Source organism: Sciurus carolinensis, chromosome 9, assembly GCF_902686445.1.
Source record: "Sciurus carolinensis chromosome 9, mSciCar1.2, whole genome shotgun sequence".
In the NCBI taxonomy this organism is placed as follows: Eukaryota; Metazoa; Chordata; class Mammalia; order Rodentia; family Sciuridae; genus Sciurus; species Sciurus carolinensis.
This window is the reverse complement of record NC_062221.1, coordinates 28,221,278-28,237,520: the sequence shown is the minus strand read 5'-3', so window position 1 is coordinate 28,237,520 and position 16,243 is coordinate 28,221,278. Positions and strand designations below refer to the sequence as shown.

Sequence of the window (16,243 nt, the reverse complement as noted above, 5' to 3'; positions counted from 1 at the left end):
ACTGGTATCTCAAAGGCAAGGTGAGGTTCTTGGAGCCAGGGCCCTGAGGTGTGAAAGACCAGCCAGTCTCTGAGTATATGGAGTAGGGGACATCTCTGCTCTGGTGCCTTCTTGCCCTCCGCTGCCACCTTAGTTAACCCAGATGTGGGCCACGTGCAGAAGGAGCCTGCTGCCTAGGTTGTTTTCACAGGAAGCTTTCTGGTCCTGGGGGGAACCTGACCTCACCAGGCCCTCTACCTACAGGCTTGAGGTGAGGCCTGGGAAGGAAGGCAGAGGCCCAGTTCCAATATGATCTCCAGCAAAGCGCTGCTGAGAAGGGCGGGGGGAAGGCTGTAGGGACAGATAGCTCTTGGGGCATGTCTGGTGACTGATTAACACCCTGATTCAGCACCTGACCCTCTGCCCCGCATCCCAGGGCTCTGATCCGTGTTCCACCTGGACCTGAGTCCTTCCAGGGTACAGGGTAGGGCCTGGCACCAATGAGTGAATGTTTGCCTCATAGTAGACGAGAAGGAACTCCACAGTCAGCCCCAGAGGAGACCCATGTGAACCCTCAGGCTCTTGGGCAGGTCCTCATGATTTCCATAGATCCACATGCCCTACAGGCTCAACTTCCATCCTTCCCCGTCTCTGATCTTCAGGATTCATTGGTTTGCGTTCCTGTTAGACCTCACCCTTCCAATGTCCTGGGCCCACTCTTGTCCAGAGTCACTGCTTTTTGCTTTGCAACCTCATCCTGATTCAGACTCCACCCCTTTCTCACTTAGACCCTTCACTCCTCAGAAACTTCGTCCTCACTGAACATCACTCCTGCATTCCGCTTCCACCCGCCACCGTGTCTCCTCAGAGCCCAAGGCCTCCCCTCTCATAAGAGGATCGGGATTTGGCCCACAGATCTCGCCTCCTACTCGCTTCCCGCAAACCCCCAACCTGAAAGGACCGGGTCCTTTCCGCGAGGTTTCTGTCCTAAGCCCTCCAGGACTCCTCCCTCATAGGTCCCGCCTTCTTGCCATCGAGGCCCAGTCATCTGTCAACGGTCCTCGCCCTTTCATCGAGAGCCCCGCCCTTCCCAATGGCCGTCGGACAGTAGCGGAAACAGGCGGTGTTGCCTCAGGCTCCGCCCCTCAAAGTCTCACTTCCGGGCTCTAGGACGCCCCACCTTTCCGCGGCTGCAGAGAGGAGGTTATGGAGCGTCAGGTGAGGGCTCGGCCCGCGAACCCCGTGGTCCATGCAGCCCGGGCCGGGCCTGACCCTGGTGTGTCCCCTGCGCAGGTGCTGCTGAGCGAGCCCGAGGAGGCGGCGGCGCTGTACCGGGGCCTTAGCCGGCAACCCACGCTGAGCGCCGCCTGCCTGGGCCCGGAGGTCACCACGCAGTATGGGGGCCGCTACCGGACAGTGCACACTGGTGTGTGGACGCAGGGGAATTGGGTGGTGGCGAGTGGAGAGGAGGGAAAAGTTGAGGGTCCTTAACAGTACACAGGAGTGTGATAGGTACCCAGGACTGAAAGGATATCCTGTTCAATTTTCTGCTCACAAGTGTATGCAGGGAGGCTATGCAGGCATTAGTGTCCCATAGTGCATTGGTTGAGGGGTTTGGAGTAGAACACAGATCTGGGTGCAAGGTGTGGGCCTTGTAAGGCAGATTCGTACCACGCCATCCCATATGCATGCCAGACTGCTGCCCTCAATATTCTAGGGTACCTGGGAGTGGACCAGGGACAGTAAGTTTTCTCCAAACAGTAGTCAGCTCAGGCTCTGGAGTCCTGGGCTTGGTTTGTGATAAGTGTTGTCCAGGCTTCAACCCAAGGTGTCTGCATATGATTGGGGAAGGTGGGTCTGGGCCTTCTTGGGTGAGGGGCAGTTCCCAGACTGGCCAATGCAGGTTGAACAGCCTCATGCCTCCCCTTGCAGAGTGGACCCAGAGGGACCTGGAACGCATGGAGAACATCCGATTCTGCCGCCAGTACCTGGTGTTCCATGATGGGGACTCAGTGGTGTTTGCAGGGCCTGCAGGCAACAGTGTGGAGACCCGGGGGGAGTAAGTTTGAGGGAGAAAGCTCATGGACAAGGCCACCACCATCTTACTATGAATGCCCATCATGTGCCTAGATGTGAACAGGGCCTGGAGGGAAGCCAGGAATTAGGTTCCTGCCCCTTGGGAGCTCATTTGGTCTCTAGTGACATGACCTGATAAGCACAGGAGGCTTGCTTCATACTTGGGCTCAGCTTCAAGTCTATAGTATCACTGAGTTCCTGCCTTAGGGAAGAGAGGTGAGGCTAGCTGCCATTGTGTTATTAGAGATGCTGTAAGGGCTGGTATGTGACCAGAACCTCAAGAATCTGGGCTATTTGGGGGTTAGACATAATCCTAACCTGCTACCCCATGTCCTTAGGCTACTGAGCAGAGAGTCTCCTTCAGGCACCATGAAAGCTGTGCTCCGTAAGACTGGAGGCATGGGTCCTGGGGAGGAGAAGCAGTTCCTAGAGGTGAGTTTGCATGGGACCAGAGTAGGTGACAAGAGAGCTCAGCCCTACAGATAAGGGGCAGGCAATCTAATGTCCAAGTGTCCTCAGGTCTGGGAGAAGAACCGGAAGCTCAAGAGCTTCAACCTGTCAGCACTGGAGAAACATGGATCTGTTTATGAGGACGGTGAGGCATCTGGTTGGTGAGCAGGCAGGGTGGACAGGAAGGGAATCCATAGCCCTGGACTCCCCCTGATTGACCCTGTATGCACCTAGACTGCTTTGGCTGCCTGTCCTGGTCACACTCGGAGACACACTTGTTGTATGTGGCAGAGAAGAAGCGCCCCAAGGCTGAATCCTTCTTTCAGACCAAAGCCTTGGACATGAATGCTGGAGAGGACGAGATGTCTATGCCAAAGAAGCCAGACCAGGCCATTAAGGTGCTTGTAGCATGGCCAGTCCACAAAGACCCTGAAAGGCAGCCCTGGGACTCAGTGTGCTCCCTTCTCAAACTGTACCTGTCAGAATTCAGGAGGCACTGGCTTCTAGGAGGCAGGGCAGGGATTTGTAGACAAACTGGACATTGAATATCCTGTGTTCTCAGGGGGACCAGTTTGTGTTTTATGAAGACTGGGGTGAGACCATGGTTTCTAAAAGCATCCCTGTGCTTTGTGTGCTGGATGTCGAGAGTGGTAACATCTCTGTGCTTGAGGGGGTCCCTGAGAATGTATCCCCTGGACAGGTCAGTAGCCACTTGGTGTGTGTCCTCCCTCCTGGAGTCTGGGGGCCCTGCTTAAGCAATTGCCCCTACTTACACCTGTCCTGTGGTATTGTTTACAGGCTTTTTGGGCCCCTGGAGACACAGGAGTGGTGTTTGTAGGTTGGTGGCATGAACCCTTCCGGCTAGGCATCCGTTTCTGTACCAATCGCAGGTAAGGAAATAGGATAGGGCAAGTGCCCTGCAGCTAGCTGGCCTTGAAACTTAGTGTCTCTCTGACCATTCCAGGTCAGCTCTATATTATGTGGACCTCATTGGGGGCAAATGTGGTAAGTGGCTAGCTCCCACTTGTGCTTTTCTGACACACATTGACCCTGCCAGTCTGTGTGATGTTCATATTTCCATGTGGCCCAGAGCTCCTCTCGGATGACTCCCTGGCTATCTCTTCTCCCCGGCTGAGCCCAGACCAGTGTCGCATCGTCTATTTGCAGTACCCATCTCTGGTCCCTCATCATCAGTGTAGCCAACTGTGCCTGGTGAGCTGAGGGTTTGGAGGTGGTTGGGTGGTTAGCAGTAAGAGGGCTGGGCGAGAGCTGAAAGGCCAACACCATCTGCCCCATTAACCCCTTAGTAGTTCTTTTGTCCTGGGTGCAACAGTGGTGTTTCACCTGTTCTCTCAAGGAAGGGAGGGCTTTGCACACTGTCAGGGCTTATCACCTTGACAGCATCCTCCATCTATAAGAATGTTCCTCTCCTTGCTTCTCACCTGCATGTCTCAGGCTTTGCAAGGGGTTGGGATAGAGCGGGGAGTTACATAATCCCAGACCCTACCCTGGTAGAGATGTGGGCCTCCGTGAAAGTCAGAGGGATATGCCTAAGGCCTCTGTGGGCACCTGGTCCAGGTCACCAGAAAGGAGATGTATCAGGCTCATCTGAGGTTTCCCCTCCTTTCCCCTGAGACTATCCAAAGCTGTCATTGAAAGGAATAGATGCAGAACTCTGTGCCCTGAGGGTTTTGCCTATCCTGGGGCAGGCCTGACTGTTAAATTCTCTTGCAGTATGACTGGTATACCAAAGTCACCTCAGTGGTGGTGGATGTTGTGCCTCGGCAGCTGGGAGGTGAGGGGTGCTGTCTGGGGGGATACAGTGGGGCCTATAGTTCTGTGAGTTCCTGCTATCTATTCTATCCATGCCCAGCTCTTCCTTCTTCTGAAGGACCCTCTCTCCCTCCTGGGCTTCCCCCTGTGCCCAGGTTCCATAGGGAGTGGGGTCATTACCATGGGGAACAGTTCTGATGGAAAGGAGTTGGCTGGATCAAAGCTGAGATCACAGTGGCCTGAGCTGGCTGGATGTCTGCATTGAATTTCATAGATAATTGTTTTTCCAATAGCTATCTAAACCTTTGAGTAGGTTTCAGAAAGAGTAGGTTGGAATATCATATTTGAAAGACTCTGGCCCCAAGGGTGCTATATTACCCTACTCTTCACTAAACCCCGGCAACCTTTGTCCTGTTCAAGTCAGGTGATCTCCTGGGAGGGTGGTTTTTGGCTGGAAAGCTCAGTTCTGCTTGGAGATCCTGAGTCATCCCAATGACATGAGGAGTGAAAGTCTCTTGTTTCTTTTGAAGCCATGCAGGAAATTCCAAGAGTCAGTGGACAAGAGATTATCTCTTACAGCTGGGGCTGTACCTTAGTAGTAGCATGCTTGAGGCCCTGAGTTGGATCCCCAGTACCACGAAAAAAAAAAAAAAAAGACAGATGACCTCTTTGTTTTCTCTGTGGTTGCAGAGATGTAGTGATGTGGTCCTAATCTGAATCCCAACTCTGCCCCAGATTAGCTGTGTGTCCTTGGCCAGTGACCCAGCCACACTGAGCTTCATTTGTGGAGAGAGTGGTTTTCCCTATCTTCCTTGTAGTATTATAGTGAGGGTTAAATGAGTGATGATATTAAAGGGTAAGACTTTTGAGTCTGCTGTGCATACACTGCTCAGTGCTATAGTGGACAAACAGGTGCTGTCTTGCTTAAATGCACCAGGGGCCCAGAGCAACTCGAGAGCAAATGCTTTTCTTTTGAGAACACTTGGTTTCTCAGTATTTCTCAAACTGCTTCTTAAGAGTTTTCAGTTTTCTGCTCCTCCTCCCCCTATGCAGCTCCTCATCACCATTGTGAGGCTGCCTTTTTTTTTTTTTTGCGGTGCTGGGGATTGAACCCAGGGCCTTGTGCTTGTGAGGCAAGCACTCTACCAACTGAGCTATATCCCCAACCCGAGACTGCCATTTTGTCATAAGTTGCAGGGGCCCCGGGTGGATTCCCTAACAGCCCAGCCTACCTCATGGTCTTGATCCCCATAACTTCTGCTCCTGGACCCAGCCCCAGCCTTCCCATCTTTTCAGACAGCTTCTCAGGAATCTACTGCAGCCTTCTGCCTCTAGGATGCTGGTCAGCTGACAGCCAGAGAGTAATCTTCGACTCAGCTCAACGCAGCCGGCAGGTAAGAGACACTATGATCAACTGCCAGGAGCCTGAACCCTGAAGCATAGCATGTACATGCCTCTAGGGGAATGCCTAGTTCCTGTGTCTCACCTGCCCTTTGAAAAATTCCTGCCTATCTTGTCCTGGACTTGCTTCTCCTTGAGGGGGTTAACTACCCTGGTGCCCCACAGCAGAGCCCTTGACCTTTTTGCCTGAGCATCCTTTCCTAACTGGGGGAGAAAGGTACTGTCACTGGGTGGATCCTAGGATGATTTAGTAAAGACACCTGATGGAGATAAGGACTAAACCCTTCCCCTGGGGATGGGATGAAGGTGCCTGTAGTATGCCAGTCTCCTTTTGGGTGTGATATCATTTGGTCTCATGCTGGGTCAAAAGGACCCAGTGACCAGTGCAGTGGCACATGCTTGTAATCCCAGCGGCTCAGAAGGCTGAGGCAGGAGGATCACAAGTTTAAGCCAGCCTCAGTAACTTAGCAAGGTCCTAAGCAACTCAGTGAGAATCTGTCTCTAAATAAAAAGTAAAAAAGGGCTGGGGATGTGGCTCAGTGGTTAAGTGCCCCTGGGTTCAATCCCTGGTACCAAAAAAAAAAAAAAGGACCCAGTGATATCCCTTACCTTGCCACCCAGGGATACCCACTAAGTTGTGATTGGAGATGAGATCTGAACCTGGGCCTTCAGACTACTCCTTACTACGCCGAGCCATTACCAGAACTGCTTACAGTCCTAGCTTGGCCCAAGAGTTTCCAAGAGGGTACAGAGGAGGTAGGGGCAACACCCATAGGGCTCTTGGATGTGGTGTCACATGTGGTATTCCCTCTGCTTCAGGACCTATTTGCTGTGGACACCCAGATGGGCAGTGTGACCTCCTTAACAGCTGGTGAGCAGGGCTTCTGAAGTAGGAGTGAGAGCAGGGCTGGTGAGTGAGCCAACCAGGTTGGGGGTAGAGCTGGAGCTACATGTTGGGCAGCAACAGCAGCACTCTCAGCCACTGTCTGTTCCACAGATGTTTCCAGCAGTCCTCTGAGGATTCTGTCCATGCAAGACCCTTCCCTGCTTCACTTACTGTCCTGGCCTAGCCTCAACATGGCCCCCTACCCTACTCCTAAAGCCCACAGAACTTTCTCTAGCTAAGATCTGCCAGAATTATCCTCTGCTTCCCCAGTTTTTGGGTGCCCTGTCCTAGGCAGAGGCAGCTCTGCCACCTTAAGGCCCAGGAAAACCCTAGTATTAGCTCTCTGATCTTCCCTACAATCAGACCTGGTGTTAGTCCCTGAAATGTCTTTTGAGACACCTACCCTGACTACCTGTTCCTCCATAAGACTACCAAAGTGTTATTCTAAACCTACATCTCATGACACAATTCCTGCTTAAGCATTTGCTTGAACCCCACAGCCCAGCCCCCCACCCAACTCCCTGGGCCAGCTGCCCACCCCTTCATATTGCAGTCCTGGAGGCCTTGGTGGTCTTGTTTGTCCCCAGGTCTGGCAGTTCTTAGGCACAACCAGTATCCAGATGAATAAGGGACTGAGGAGGGGACTCACCCAGTGCCATATGCAGTCAGGTGTTTGTGAAAGGTACTTCTCAGGATGGAAGGAACACTTTTCCATAGAACCTCCAGAGAGACTCTACAGAGAGCAAGTGGGAAAGGTGGTCCCTGCCAGGCACTTAGTGACATCTTTTTTCTCCAGGGGGGTCAGGTGGAAGCTGGAAGCTACTTACAATTGACAGGGACCTTATGGTGGCACAATTCTCCACACCCAACCTGCCTCCAAGCCTGGTGAGTGTTGGTGGGTCCCCGACTGGCAGGCAGGGACCCAGGTAGGCAGAGCTCCCCAGGCCAGAAAACTGGTCCAGAGTCTGACCATGGCTGGTCAGCATGCAGAGTGGCTGAAGCATAGACCTAATCCAGCATGTTTCACAAAGGTTTGGCATTCCCAAGGAGGAACTATATGCTGGGGCCTGCTCTGTCCTTAACAAGGTGTCTGGGGAAGTACCCAGCCCTCTGGTTTTATAGAACATAGGGAGACAGATAGCAAAGCCTAGAAGCCAAGAAGGGTGGGAGAGTCATGTGAGTAGGAGTACTTTGGTATACACCAGCTCTTAAGAATCCATACGGTATCCTGTGGAGGTATATATGAGGCCCAGTTTGTTAAGATTTTCCCACCTCCCACTCTGTGTAGAAGCAGAAGGGCAGGGAGACAGCCAGATCACCTGTGACACTTTCCTTCCCCTTGGCAGAAAGTTGGGTTCCTGCCTCCTGCGGGGAAGGAGCAGTCAGTGCTGTGGGTATCCCTGGAGGAAGCTGAGCCCATTCCTGACATCCACTGGGGCATCCGGGTGCTACATCCACCCCCAGAACAAGAGAATGTGCAGTATGGTGAGCTGGCCAAGGGTAGAGGGACACCTTCTTTAGGCTTACCAGCACACAGCATCTTCTGTGTCACTTCCTGCGTCCTGGCTTATATTACACAGTTTCCTGGGATTTCCTCTAAGAGGTTTACTGTGTTTCTTGTATTCATGGGAAGTGTCTAGGGATCTGAGCCTCTGCTCTGGATATCAGAACTGGGTACCACCAGGCCAAATTACCTGTTGTGGGAAAACCAAGGTCCAAAAATAATAGCCTGTGTGACCATACCTCCTGCTGTCTCCTCAGAGTGGGGGTCCCTGATTAGGGTAGAAGGAACATAAGCCTTCAAAGGTCCATATGCCATGGTGTAGTCCACCTTGGCCATAGGTCAGCCCCAGACTTATAGTTTTAGATGGTTTAGATAGGGAAGGCCTTGGGAAGTGCGCTGGCCTTTCTGACTACTACCTTTTCTCTGCAGCTGGCCTTGACTTTGAAGCAATCCTTCTGCAGCCCAGCAACCCTCCAGATAAGACCCAGGTGCCCATGGTGGTCATGCCCCACGGTAGGTATCTGGCCTGAGAACCCTTGCCCTCCCACCATCCCTCCTAGCTGGCCCTTTCATCCTCTGCTCCCTGTCTACAGGAGGACCCCATTCATCCTTTGTCACTGCCTGGATGCTGTTCCCAGCCATGCTTTGCAAGATGGGCTTTGCAGTGCTGTTAGGTAAGCAAGGAGGGACCTATGGCTCTATTAAGGGTTTGGTGGAGTAATGGAGTGAGGCTGGTTTGTATAAGCCTCATAGATGCCACCCCAGTCTCTGGCTTTTCTGTAGCCTGGTTACTTTCTCTAGTAACCATTATCAGGAACTGCTCTGACCCCATGTGTGGTGATGAAGTGGATTAACTTGGGACTTGCATGGAAAGAAGGCTGTGGTCACTGGATATCAGCCTCAGGTCTCTTGGTCCCTTCCCTTGACAGTCTGTGGTACAGCTGGTCCCAGGGCTTACTTCACAAATGTGTGAAATGGTGTTCAGGGGACTGAGAATGTTTCTTGACTACCCTATCCGCTCCCTCCCTTGCCTTTAGTGAACTATCGTGGCTCCACGGGCTTTGGCCAGGACAGTATTCTTTCCCTCCCAGGCAATGTGGGCCACCAGGATGTGAAGGATGTCCAGGTAGCAGAGGGCTGGGGCTTCTGGATAGGCTGGAGGGTGGGCTGTCAGGGGTGTGGCTGTATTCAGCTGGGCAGGCAGCTAGCTGCAGTGTGCTCTGCCTCACCTTGTAGTTTGCAGTGGAGCAAGTGCTCCAGGAGGAGCATTTTGACGCAGGCCGTGTGGCCCTTATGGGTGGTTCCCATGGTGGGTTCCTGTCATGCCACTTGATTGGTCAATACCCTGAGACCTATGGTGCCTGTGTGACCCGGAACCCTGTGATCAATATAGCCTCCATGATGGGCTCCACTGACATCCCTGACTGGTGAGTATGCAACACAGTTTCCTGTCTTCCTCCCTTCCACCCTGTATTTCATTCCAGTGGAGCCTCTGTAGGATTCAGAATTCCTGGGGTTGAATCAGATTGGTTTCTTACAGGTGTGTGGTGGAGGCTGGCTTCCCTTATAGCAGTGACTGCCTGCCAGACCTCAGTGTGTGGGCAGAGATGCTGGACAAGTCACCCATCAAGTACATCCCTCAGGTACCCAATATTTCTCCTTGCCCTGTGTGCCATCTATCCATCCAGAACCCAGGGACCAGTTCACCACCTGGCTCCCCATACACCCAGGTAAAGACCCCGCTGTTACTAATGCTGGGACAGGAGGACCGGCGCGTACCCTTCAAGCAGGGCATGGAGTATTACCGCGCCCTCAAGGCCCGGAATGTGCCTGTTCGGTGAGTGTCTGAGGCTGGCCTTGGCAGCTGATGGGCAGGTGAGCAGGGGAGGACCCTCCAGCCTCAACTGTTGCTGCCCAACCCCTACAGGCTCCTGCTCTATCCCAAAAGCACCCATGCTCTATCAGAGGTGGAGGTGGAATCAGACAGCTTCATGAATGCTGTGCTCTGGTTGCACACACACTTGGGTAGCTGAAGCCCTGCCATTCTGCGTGAGCTGGAATGTCATACTTTGTTCTTGGGGAGCTCCAAGATCTAACAGAGCAGCAAGAGGCCTCCTGGGTTCTGGACTCTATGAATGAGTGGGAGGAGGAAGATGGGCTATGTAGTTATAATAAATGAGGACATAGATCCTGGTTCAATGCTGGTACTTTGTACCAAGCCATTCCCAACCCCCTCCCTAACCCTGGGGTTGAGTCCCAAGGCCCTGTATGTGGTAGCCACAGAGCTTCATGTGCCTTCAGTGTCAGAAGCAGGGGGAAGTGAGAGACTCTGCCTGTCAGTTCTGGCCAAATGGGACCCTGCATCAGACTAGCTCCTTCTGCTATTGTCTTTTCAGTTAGAAACTGCTCTGCACCACCCTCTATTCCCAATACTTCTAGAGGATGCATGAGGCCCTGCATTTCCACAGAACTCACAGGCAAAAGTAGTTCCAGGGTCAGACCACCTAGCCAACTGTGTGCTGAGCTCCAGCTACCCAGGCCCTAACAAGGAGTCACGAACTCATTCCCTATAAGCAGAGGCTAATAAGCACTCTGCACACATGTGAAGAGAAAAGGTGGCTTTATGTCTGACAGGAAGTTTTGTCCTCCCCAAGGCAAGGGGTCAAGGCTGGGCCTAGCCCAGCTGTATGACCTTGCGAATCCAGTCCACAAACACAGAGACGCGCATGAAGATGGCTGGCCAGCGGGGCCGTGCACACACTCGGTTAGGAATTATAATTCCCTCTAGGACCCAGCAGTCATGCGTAAAGCAGGCAAGCGGGCCCCCGTAGTCACCCTGGCAGGTGGGGGGAACTGATGAGGGCTTTGGACCATGGCAGTGATTATCCCCCTTGGGGTTGAAATCATACATTTCCGATCCCTCACAACCTCCCTGGGCTGGCCCAGGAGCCTAGCCACTGACCTCACAGGCCCCCACAGGGACCAGTAATCCCTCAGTGCACATCTCCCTCTCTCGGACACGTCCTCGATGCTTGATGTTACACTCCTGGTTGGAGATGACTTTCAGTGAGGCCACATTTAGGACTGTGTCATCACTTGTACCTATAGTAAGGAGAATGGGGAGAAGGAGAGGCCCTCGGGCAGGACCCAGGGCTAGACCTTCTGACCTGGAGCAGTCCATGCTTATGCACTGTGTTCTTACCTTTGGTTTCACCCCAGCCTGCAATCTCACACTTGGTCCCTGGAGGCACCACATACCGCTCTGGGGGTAGGCAGATCAGGGCCACACGCTGGTTCAGGATTACAGATCTTTAGCAAAAATGAGGGCATTCAGTGCCTGAGGCCACAAGGCCAAGCCCCATCTTATACCTCACACCCTCTGAACTTGTCCACATACCTCTCCAGCTTGAGCAGGACAAGTTGGGAGTCTGAGGGCCCACACACCATCTTGGCCACTGGGACCCGCTGCAAGCCTGGCTCCCCAGACTGTGGGTTCTGAAACAAGGTGCCCAACCACGCCTCATATCCCGTGAGAGGTTCATGGCTAGGACAGAAGTTCTGCTGGATCATTCTTTTTCTTTTTAGTTTATTTAAAAATATATATGAATTTTTAATTGGTTGATGTCAGTAGATCTTTATTTTGTTTATTTATATGTGGTGCTGAGAATGGAACCCAGGAAAGCACTGTACCACTGAGCCACAACTCCAGCCCTGGATCATTCCTGACTGCCAGTGTGCTGCCCCCTGGCTCACGTGTTAGGCTTACCTGGGGAAAGTAGCTAGAGGGAGGACAAAGGTAAGGGGTGGGATTGGATCCCCGAAACCCAAGAGAGGCTCACCAGGACGAGAAACATTGCCGAGCAGACAATACCCACTGTTCCTTTACTAAGGACCCTCCACAGAAATGCCGGCCCTGCCTGGAAGAGTTGGGGTTAGGAGAATAAACACTGACTGAGTCCTGGGACACATACTGAACCTGTCATTTTCTGGCTAGGATTTATGAGACCAGCAACAGGTTCCCATCCCCCACTAGCATAAACACAGAGAACACAGCCTCAGCTCTTCTCCTGGGAGGATAGACACTTGTGCCTCACCGATTGCGTAAGCTGACTGTCCAGGGTGAGTTCCCAGGATGACCCCCCACCACACGGAGCTTGGAGCGCTGCTGATTCAGCCTGTTCACCCTCTTGCCACACTTCTCAAACTGTACCTGGTCTGGGGATGGGGTGGGTCTGATGAAACTCCTGTGGATTAAGGTGGAAGGACAAAAAGTCTCCACCCACTATTCACCCATGTCCTCACCTGGGGGATCTAGGATGGACAGCGGCTGGTCATCATCTGAAAGACCAAGTTTATCCAGGTTATGGGAGAACCAGACTTTGAGGGTGAGGGCTGAGGGAGGATATTAGGAAGTGTCCCCAACACTTACTGCAGCGTCTCAGTGCACAGTAGTCGAACGGAGTCCCTGGGTCAGTGGTATAGCACCATGGCCCATGACTGTCCCCATCTGGGTTCCGGCAGAAATTTTCCTTCAGTTGTGCTTGTGGGGCTGAAGAGGGCGTGAACCTAGGTGGGAGCCGGAACAAAATCATGGCAGGGGTGTCTCAAACCTTCTCCAGACTCAGGTCTGAGAAGCCAAGGTGTATTGCCCAAGCCTTAAGGTCCAGTCTGGGTTCTGCACACCCAGGGACTTACTGCGGCTTGTGTGGTGTCTCAGCAGACCAGTGCTGGCACTGGACACCCTTGCGTGTCTTGCTGACTGAACCTCGGTACTGCTCACCTGAGCCGTGGTAACAATCTGCCGTGGGAGGGCAAGAGCAGCTGTCAGCTCAGTACTCTCCTTGGCCCTCAGGGCTTCTAGCCCTGGTTCTGTCCCCTCTGCTCAGGCCTCACCCTCTGGCCGCAGGTCGTCATTGCAGCGCTGGATCTGGTAGCAGAAGGCCATGCGCATACCAGGCCGGGATGTGAAGCACCAGGGCGCCTCGGAGCCATCTGGGTTCCTACAGAAATTCTCCCGAAGGTCCCTGGGCAGACACCACCCTCAGCGGTGGGGCCTGGCCTCCAGGCCCACCCTGGGCACTCATTCAAGCCCTGCCCTGGGACCACCCTTCTCCGCCCCCACCCGCAGGTCACTCACTTGCAAGCGTATTTCTCCGGCGTAAACCGGTGCTGATGCGGACTCTGAGCATCCCAACGCTGGCAGGGCACACCCGTAGTGGTAGTATTGGCTATGCCCCGATAGCCCTCACCCTTCCCGCGGAAACAGTTGAATGTTATGGCCTCGCGGCTCAGTTGGGCCTCGGATCCTTAGATAGACCAAGGCAGATCAGCCCCTGACCAGAAGCTGGAATCTGGGCTTGGGCTGGGCTTGCCTTCTTATGGATCTTTAGTACTCAGCAGGATTTGCTCTTAACTCCCTGCTAGGTTGTACCACCCCAGCCAATCCACGTCCCTCCCTCAACTTTTCCCAGATGCCCTCCCAAGCTCTGTCCGGGTGGCCTACTACAACGGGGGAGGTCACAGAATTCTCGCTCGAGCTGTGGGTCTGTAGTGTAGCACCATGGCCGCTCAGATCCATCAGGATTTCGGCAATAGTTGTCGTCCAAACCTTGGTCTGGAAACCTGGGGGTGGTAGCTGAGCGTGAAGAAGACCCTGGGACTCTTCCCCCGCCCAATTTCTTTATGTAGAGCCCAACCCCGATAGGTCTGGACCTTCGCTTAGCCTGACCCTAGAGTGTGGACTCTGCACACCCACACGTACTTGCCAGGCTCGAAGGGGTGGGAATGTGGGTGCTGCAGGTCCCAGCGCTGACATTCACGTCCGGACTCAGTGCGGTCCACGGCGCCTCGGTAATCTTCACCGTTGCACCAAATGCAAGCAGCTGGAGACATAGGGCCAATGAGTTTCTGGACAGGAGTGAGCATGCTCCTCCCTCACCAGGCTTGACTGAGCACTGCTTACCTTCCTGGCAGGACTTGATGCCACAGCTTTGGAAGCGCACAGCAGGGTTTGTCGTGTAGCACCAGGGACCTCGGGGGTCCCCGTCAGGATTGCGGCAGAAGTTCTCTTCTAGACCATTTGCAAGTGTGGGAGTATACCTATAGGCAGAGAGTCGTTGCTGCACTGTGTGCTGCAAAAAGTCTTCAAGCAGTGATGAAGGGAAAGTGTCTCACTTGTGATCATTGGGGAACCTGTGTCTCCAAATTTGGCAAGGCAGGCCACCTGCTGTTGTGGCCACGGTGCCCCGGTACCCAACCCCATTGTCCATAAGGCAGGTCCGCACATAGTCTGGAAGCAAGAGATGAAAGGTTAAGAGAGTCTGAGGCCCCAGGCCCCATATTTCTCCTGCTCTTCCCTGTACACACTTGCCTTTCTTCTGGAAGAGATCACAGCACCCAGAACGTTGTAGCTGCATGTGGGGTGAGTGCTGGGTCCATGGTAGGAGTTGGCACCCATGGCTGCTCATGTTATAGTGGAAGGCACTAGGGAGGAGAAGGCACTGGGTTATTCAGAGGCCCAGGTTCCCATACCTCCAACCAAATCTAGGCCACATGGGCACTCACCGGCAGTCCATGAGGGACCCACAGCGCCTAGCACACTCTTCAGCATCTGCCACATCCTCCTGCCAAGGCTGGGGTACCACTGCATGTAGGAGGTGCTGCAGTTCTGTACCACGGAACACCTGGAAATCATTCAGTGGAGAGCGCTGCCCTGTGTGTGGGGTGGGCACAGGACAAGTTGGCATACATGTCAGTGGCATTTCCCATATTTTGTCCATTCAGAGGATCCAGATACAAGACCTCTGGGATAAGTCCTGTTTGCACTTTCAAGCACCAGTCCAGCCTGCCCCCCACCCCGCAACGCATAGGGTGTGGGAAGCAGGCCCAAACATAACAATTATCACTAGTATCTCTATTTAGTAGGCCAGGTACAGCTCAGGTCTAACATATTCCAAGAAAACTGGGGTGATGGTGCTTGCCCTGTGAAGCTTGCCCCAGCTCATCTTTTAAATGAGAATGCTTAGGCTCAGAGCCATTACTTTATTCAGAGAGGGACCCAGCCTGGCATTCTGACTCCAAATCTGGGTTCTCACCAGCATAAAGGCATAAGCTAGGTTAGGAGTATAGATCAGGCTCAGAAGGAGTCACTTCCTGCTGTGTATGTTAAGCTGTGTGGTCCCAAAACTGCCTTAATGCTACAGCAGACATGTTAATGTAGGCCTGAGTGGGCAGTGTGTTTATGTATTCCAAGGCTTCCCAGCTTTGTTCAACAGGCCAAGGTCACTTCTCCTTGTCCAGCAGGAAAGTGAACTCCTGGCAAAAAGAGTAGCATGGGCTTAGGGCCCACCCGCCTCCTAAAGCCAGATGAGGATCAGAGGTGGGGGAACTCACCTGGGACCACTAAGCACTGGGTCAGAAGCAGCAAGATTGGGAGCCACCCCATCCTCCTGGCTGGAGGCTGCACTGTGACCCACCACAGCCTCATACGGGAAGTTGTGAAACTTGGCGTTACAGGATTGGGTGGCTTTGGCTACACACCCCCACTACAGGGCTGCTAGGGCCTGACCTGAGACCCTATGGCAGGAGCCAGATGGGACCAGCCCTCAGGCTTGTAGGTCAAGTGAGGGCCTTCACCCTGGCACAGATAGTCCCCTGAGGGTCCTAGAAGTGGGCTAGTAAGATTAACAGGGGAGACTCGAGGTACCCTGGGATGGGGGTGAAGCCTCCCTGCAGCCTCTTCTGTTCAAGGGCATTGTGGACATGGGTGCTGTCAGAGGCCTGGGTTCTAGCCCTGGGTGGTGACATTAGACTTCTGAGCCTCAGTTTCCCCCTGTAAAGTGGGGAATTTTATCTGCCCTGCCCCAGTGCAACTTCCCCCTTTTCCTGCCTTATCAGTAGTGCCCCAGCTTTAGGCAAGTCAGCCCACACCCCTGGTAGCAGAGTCAGGAAGGCTCACTGCCTGACAGAAGTATCATCCCAAGGAAGGTAAGATCCCCCTTTGAACCTAAATAAGGGTGGAGATGACAGGTGGCAGGGACCATGGCAGGAGTGGTCTTTCAGATATACTAGAAGACATATATATGGACCAAGTCTCCAAGTAGGGCAGAAGCACAGCTGGCCTTGGGATCCCGGTCAGGACGTAACCTTAGATCACGGCTGGGCTAGTAGCGCTC

General features: G+C 53.4%; 2 protein-coding genes across 3 annotated transcripts; one reads left to right on the top strand and one right to left on the bottom strand.

The window, feature by feature from the left end:
* Positions 1 to 1,076: 1,076 nt before the first annotated feature.
* On the top strand, positions 1,077 to 11,665 carry Apeh (acylaminoacyl-peptide hydrolase). Its single transcript, XM_047565177.1, has 22 exons — positions 1,077 to 1,197; positions 1,273 to 1,405; positions 1,912 to 2,038; positions 2,394 to 2,487; positions 2,575 to 2,650; positions 2,740 to 2,903; positions 3,068 to 3,205; positions 3,304 to 3,395; positions 3,470 to 3,510; positions 3,596 to 3,717; positions 4,240 to 4,300; positions 5,575 to 5,672; positions 6,499 to 6,550; positions 7,362 to 7,450; positions 7,912 to 8,050; positions 8,499 to 8,582; positions 8,663 to 8,743; positions 9,107 to 9,195; positions 9,306 to 9,496; positions 9,610 to 9,712; positions 9,800 to 9,906; positions 9,997 to 11,665. The coding sequence occupies exons 1-22, from the start codon at positions 1,186 to 1,188 to the stop codon at positions 10,100 to 10,102; spliced, it is 2,199 nt and encodes a 732-aa protein (XP_047421133.1). The 5' UTR covers positions 1,077 to 1,185; the 3' UTR covers positions 10,103 to 11,665.
* Mst1 (macrophage stimulating 1) lies at positions 10,674 to 15,696 on the bottom strand. Of its 2 annotated transcripts, XM_047565178.1 has the most exons (18): positions 15,462 to 15,690; positions 14,634 to 14,781; positions 14,440 to 14,552; positions 14,244 to 14,358; positions 14,032 to 14,168; positions 13,831 to 13,951; positions 13,573 to 13,691; positions 13,207 to 13,375; positions 12,963 to 13,093; positions 12,765 to 12,867; positions 12,499 to 12,635; positions 12,372 to 12,407; positions 12,164 to 12,284; positions 11,909 to 11,986; positions 11,467 to 11,613; positions 11,272 to 11,378; positions 11,032 to 11,171; positions 10,674 to 10,905 (listed from the first exon to the last, which is right to left on the bottom strand). In XM_047565178.1, the coding sequence occupies exons 1-18, from the start codon at positions 15,553 to 15,555 to the stop codon at positions 10,744 to 10,746; spliced, it is 2,178 nt and encodes a 725-aa protein (XP_047421134.1). In that variant the 5' UTR covers positions 15,556 to 15,690; the 3' UTR covers positions 10,674 to 10,743. The 2 variants fall into 2 exon arrangements, with proteins under 2 accessions (XP_047421134.1, XP_047421135.1); XM_047565179.1 differs by lacking the exon at positions 11,909 to 11,986 and having other exon boundaries at positions 15,462 to 15,696.
* Between the last annotated feature and the right edge of the window lie 547 nt (positions 15,697 to 16,243).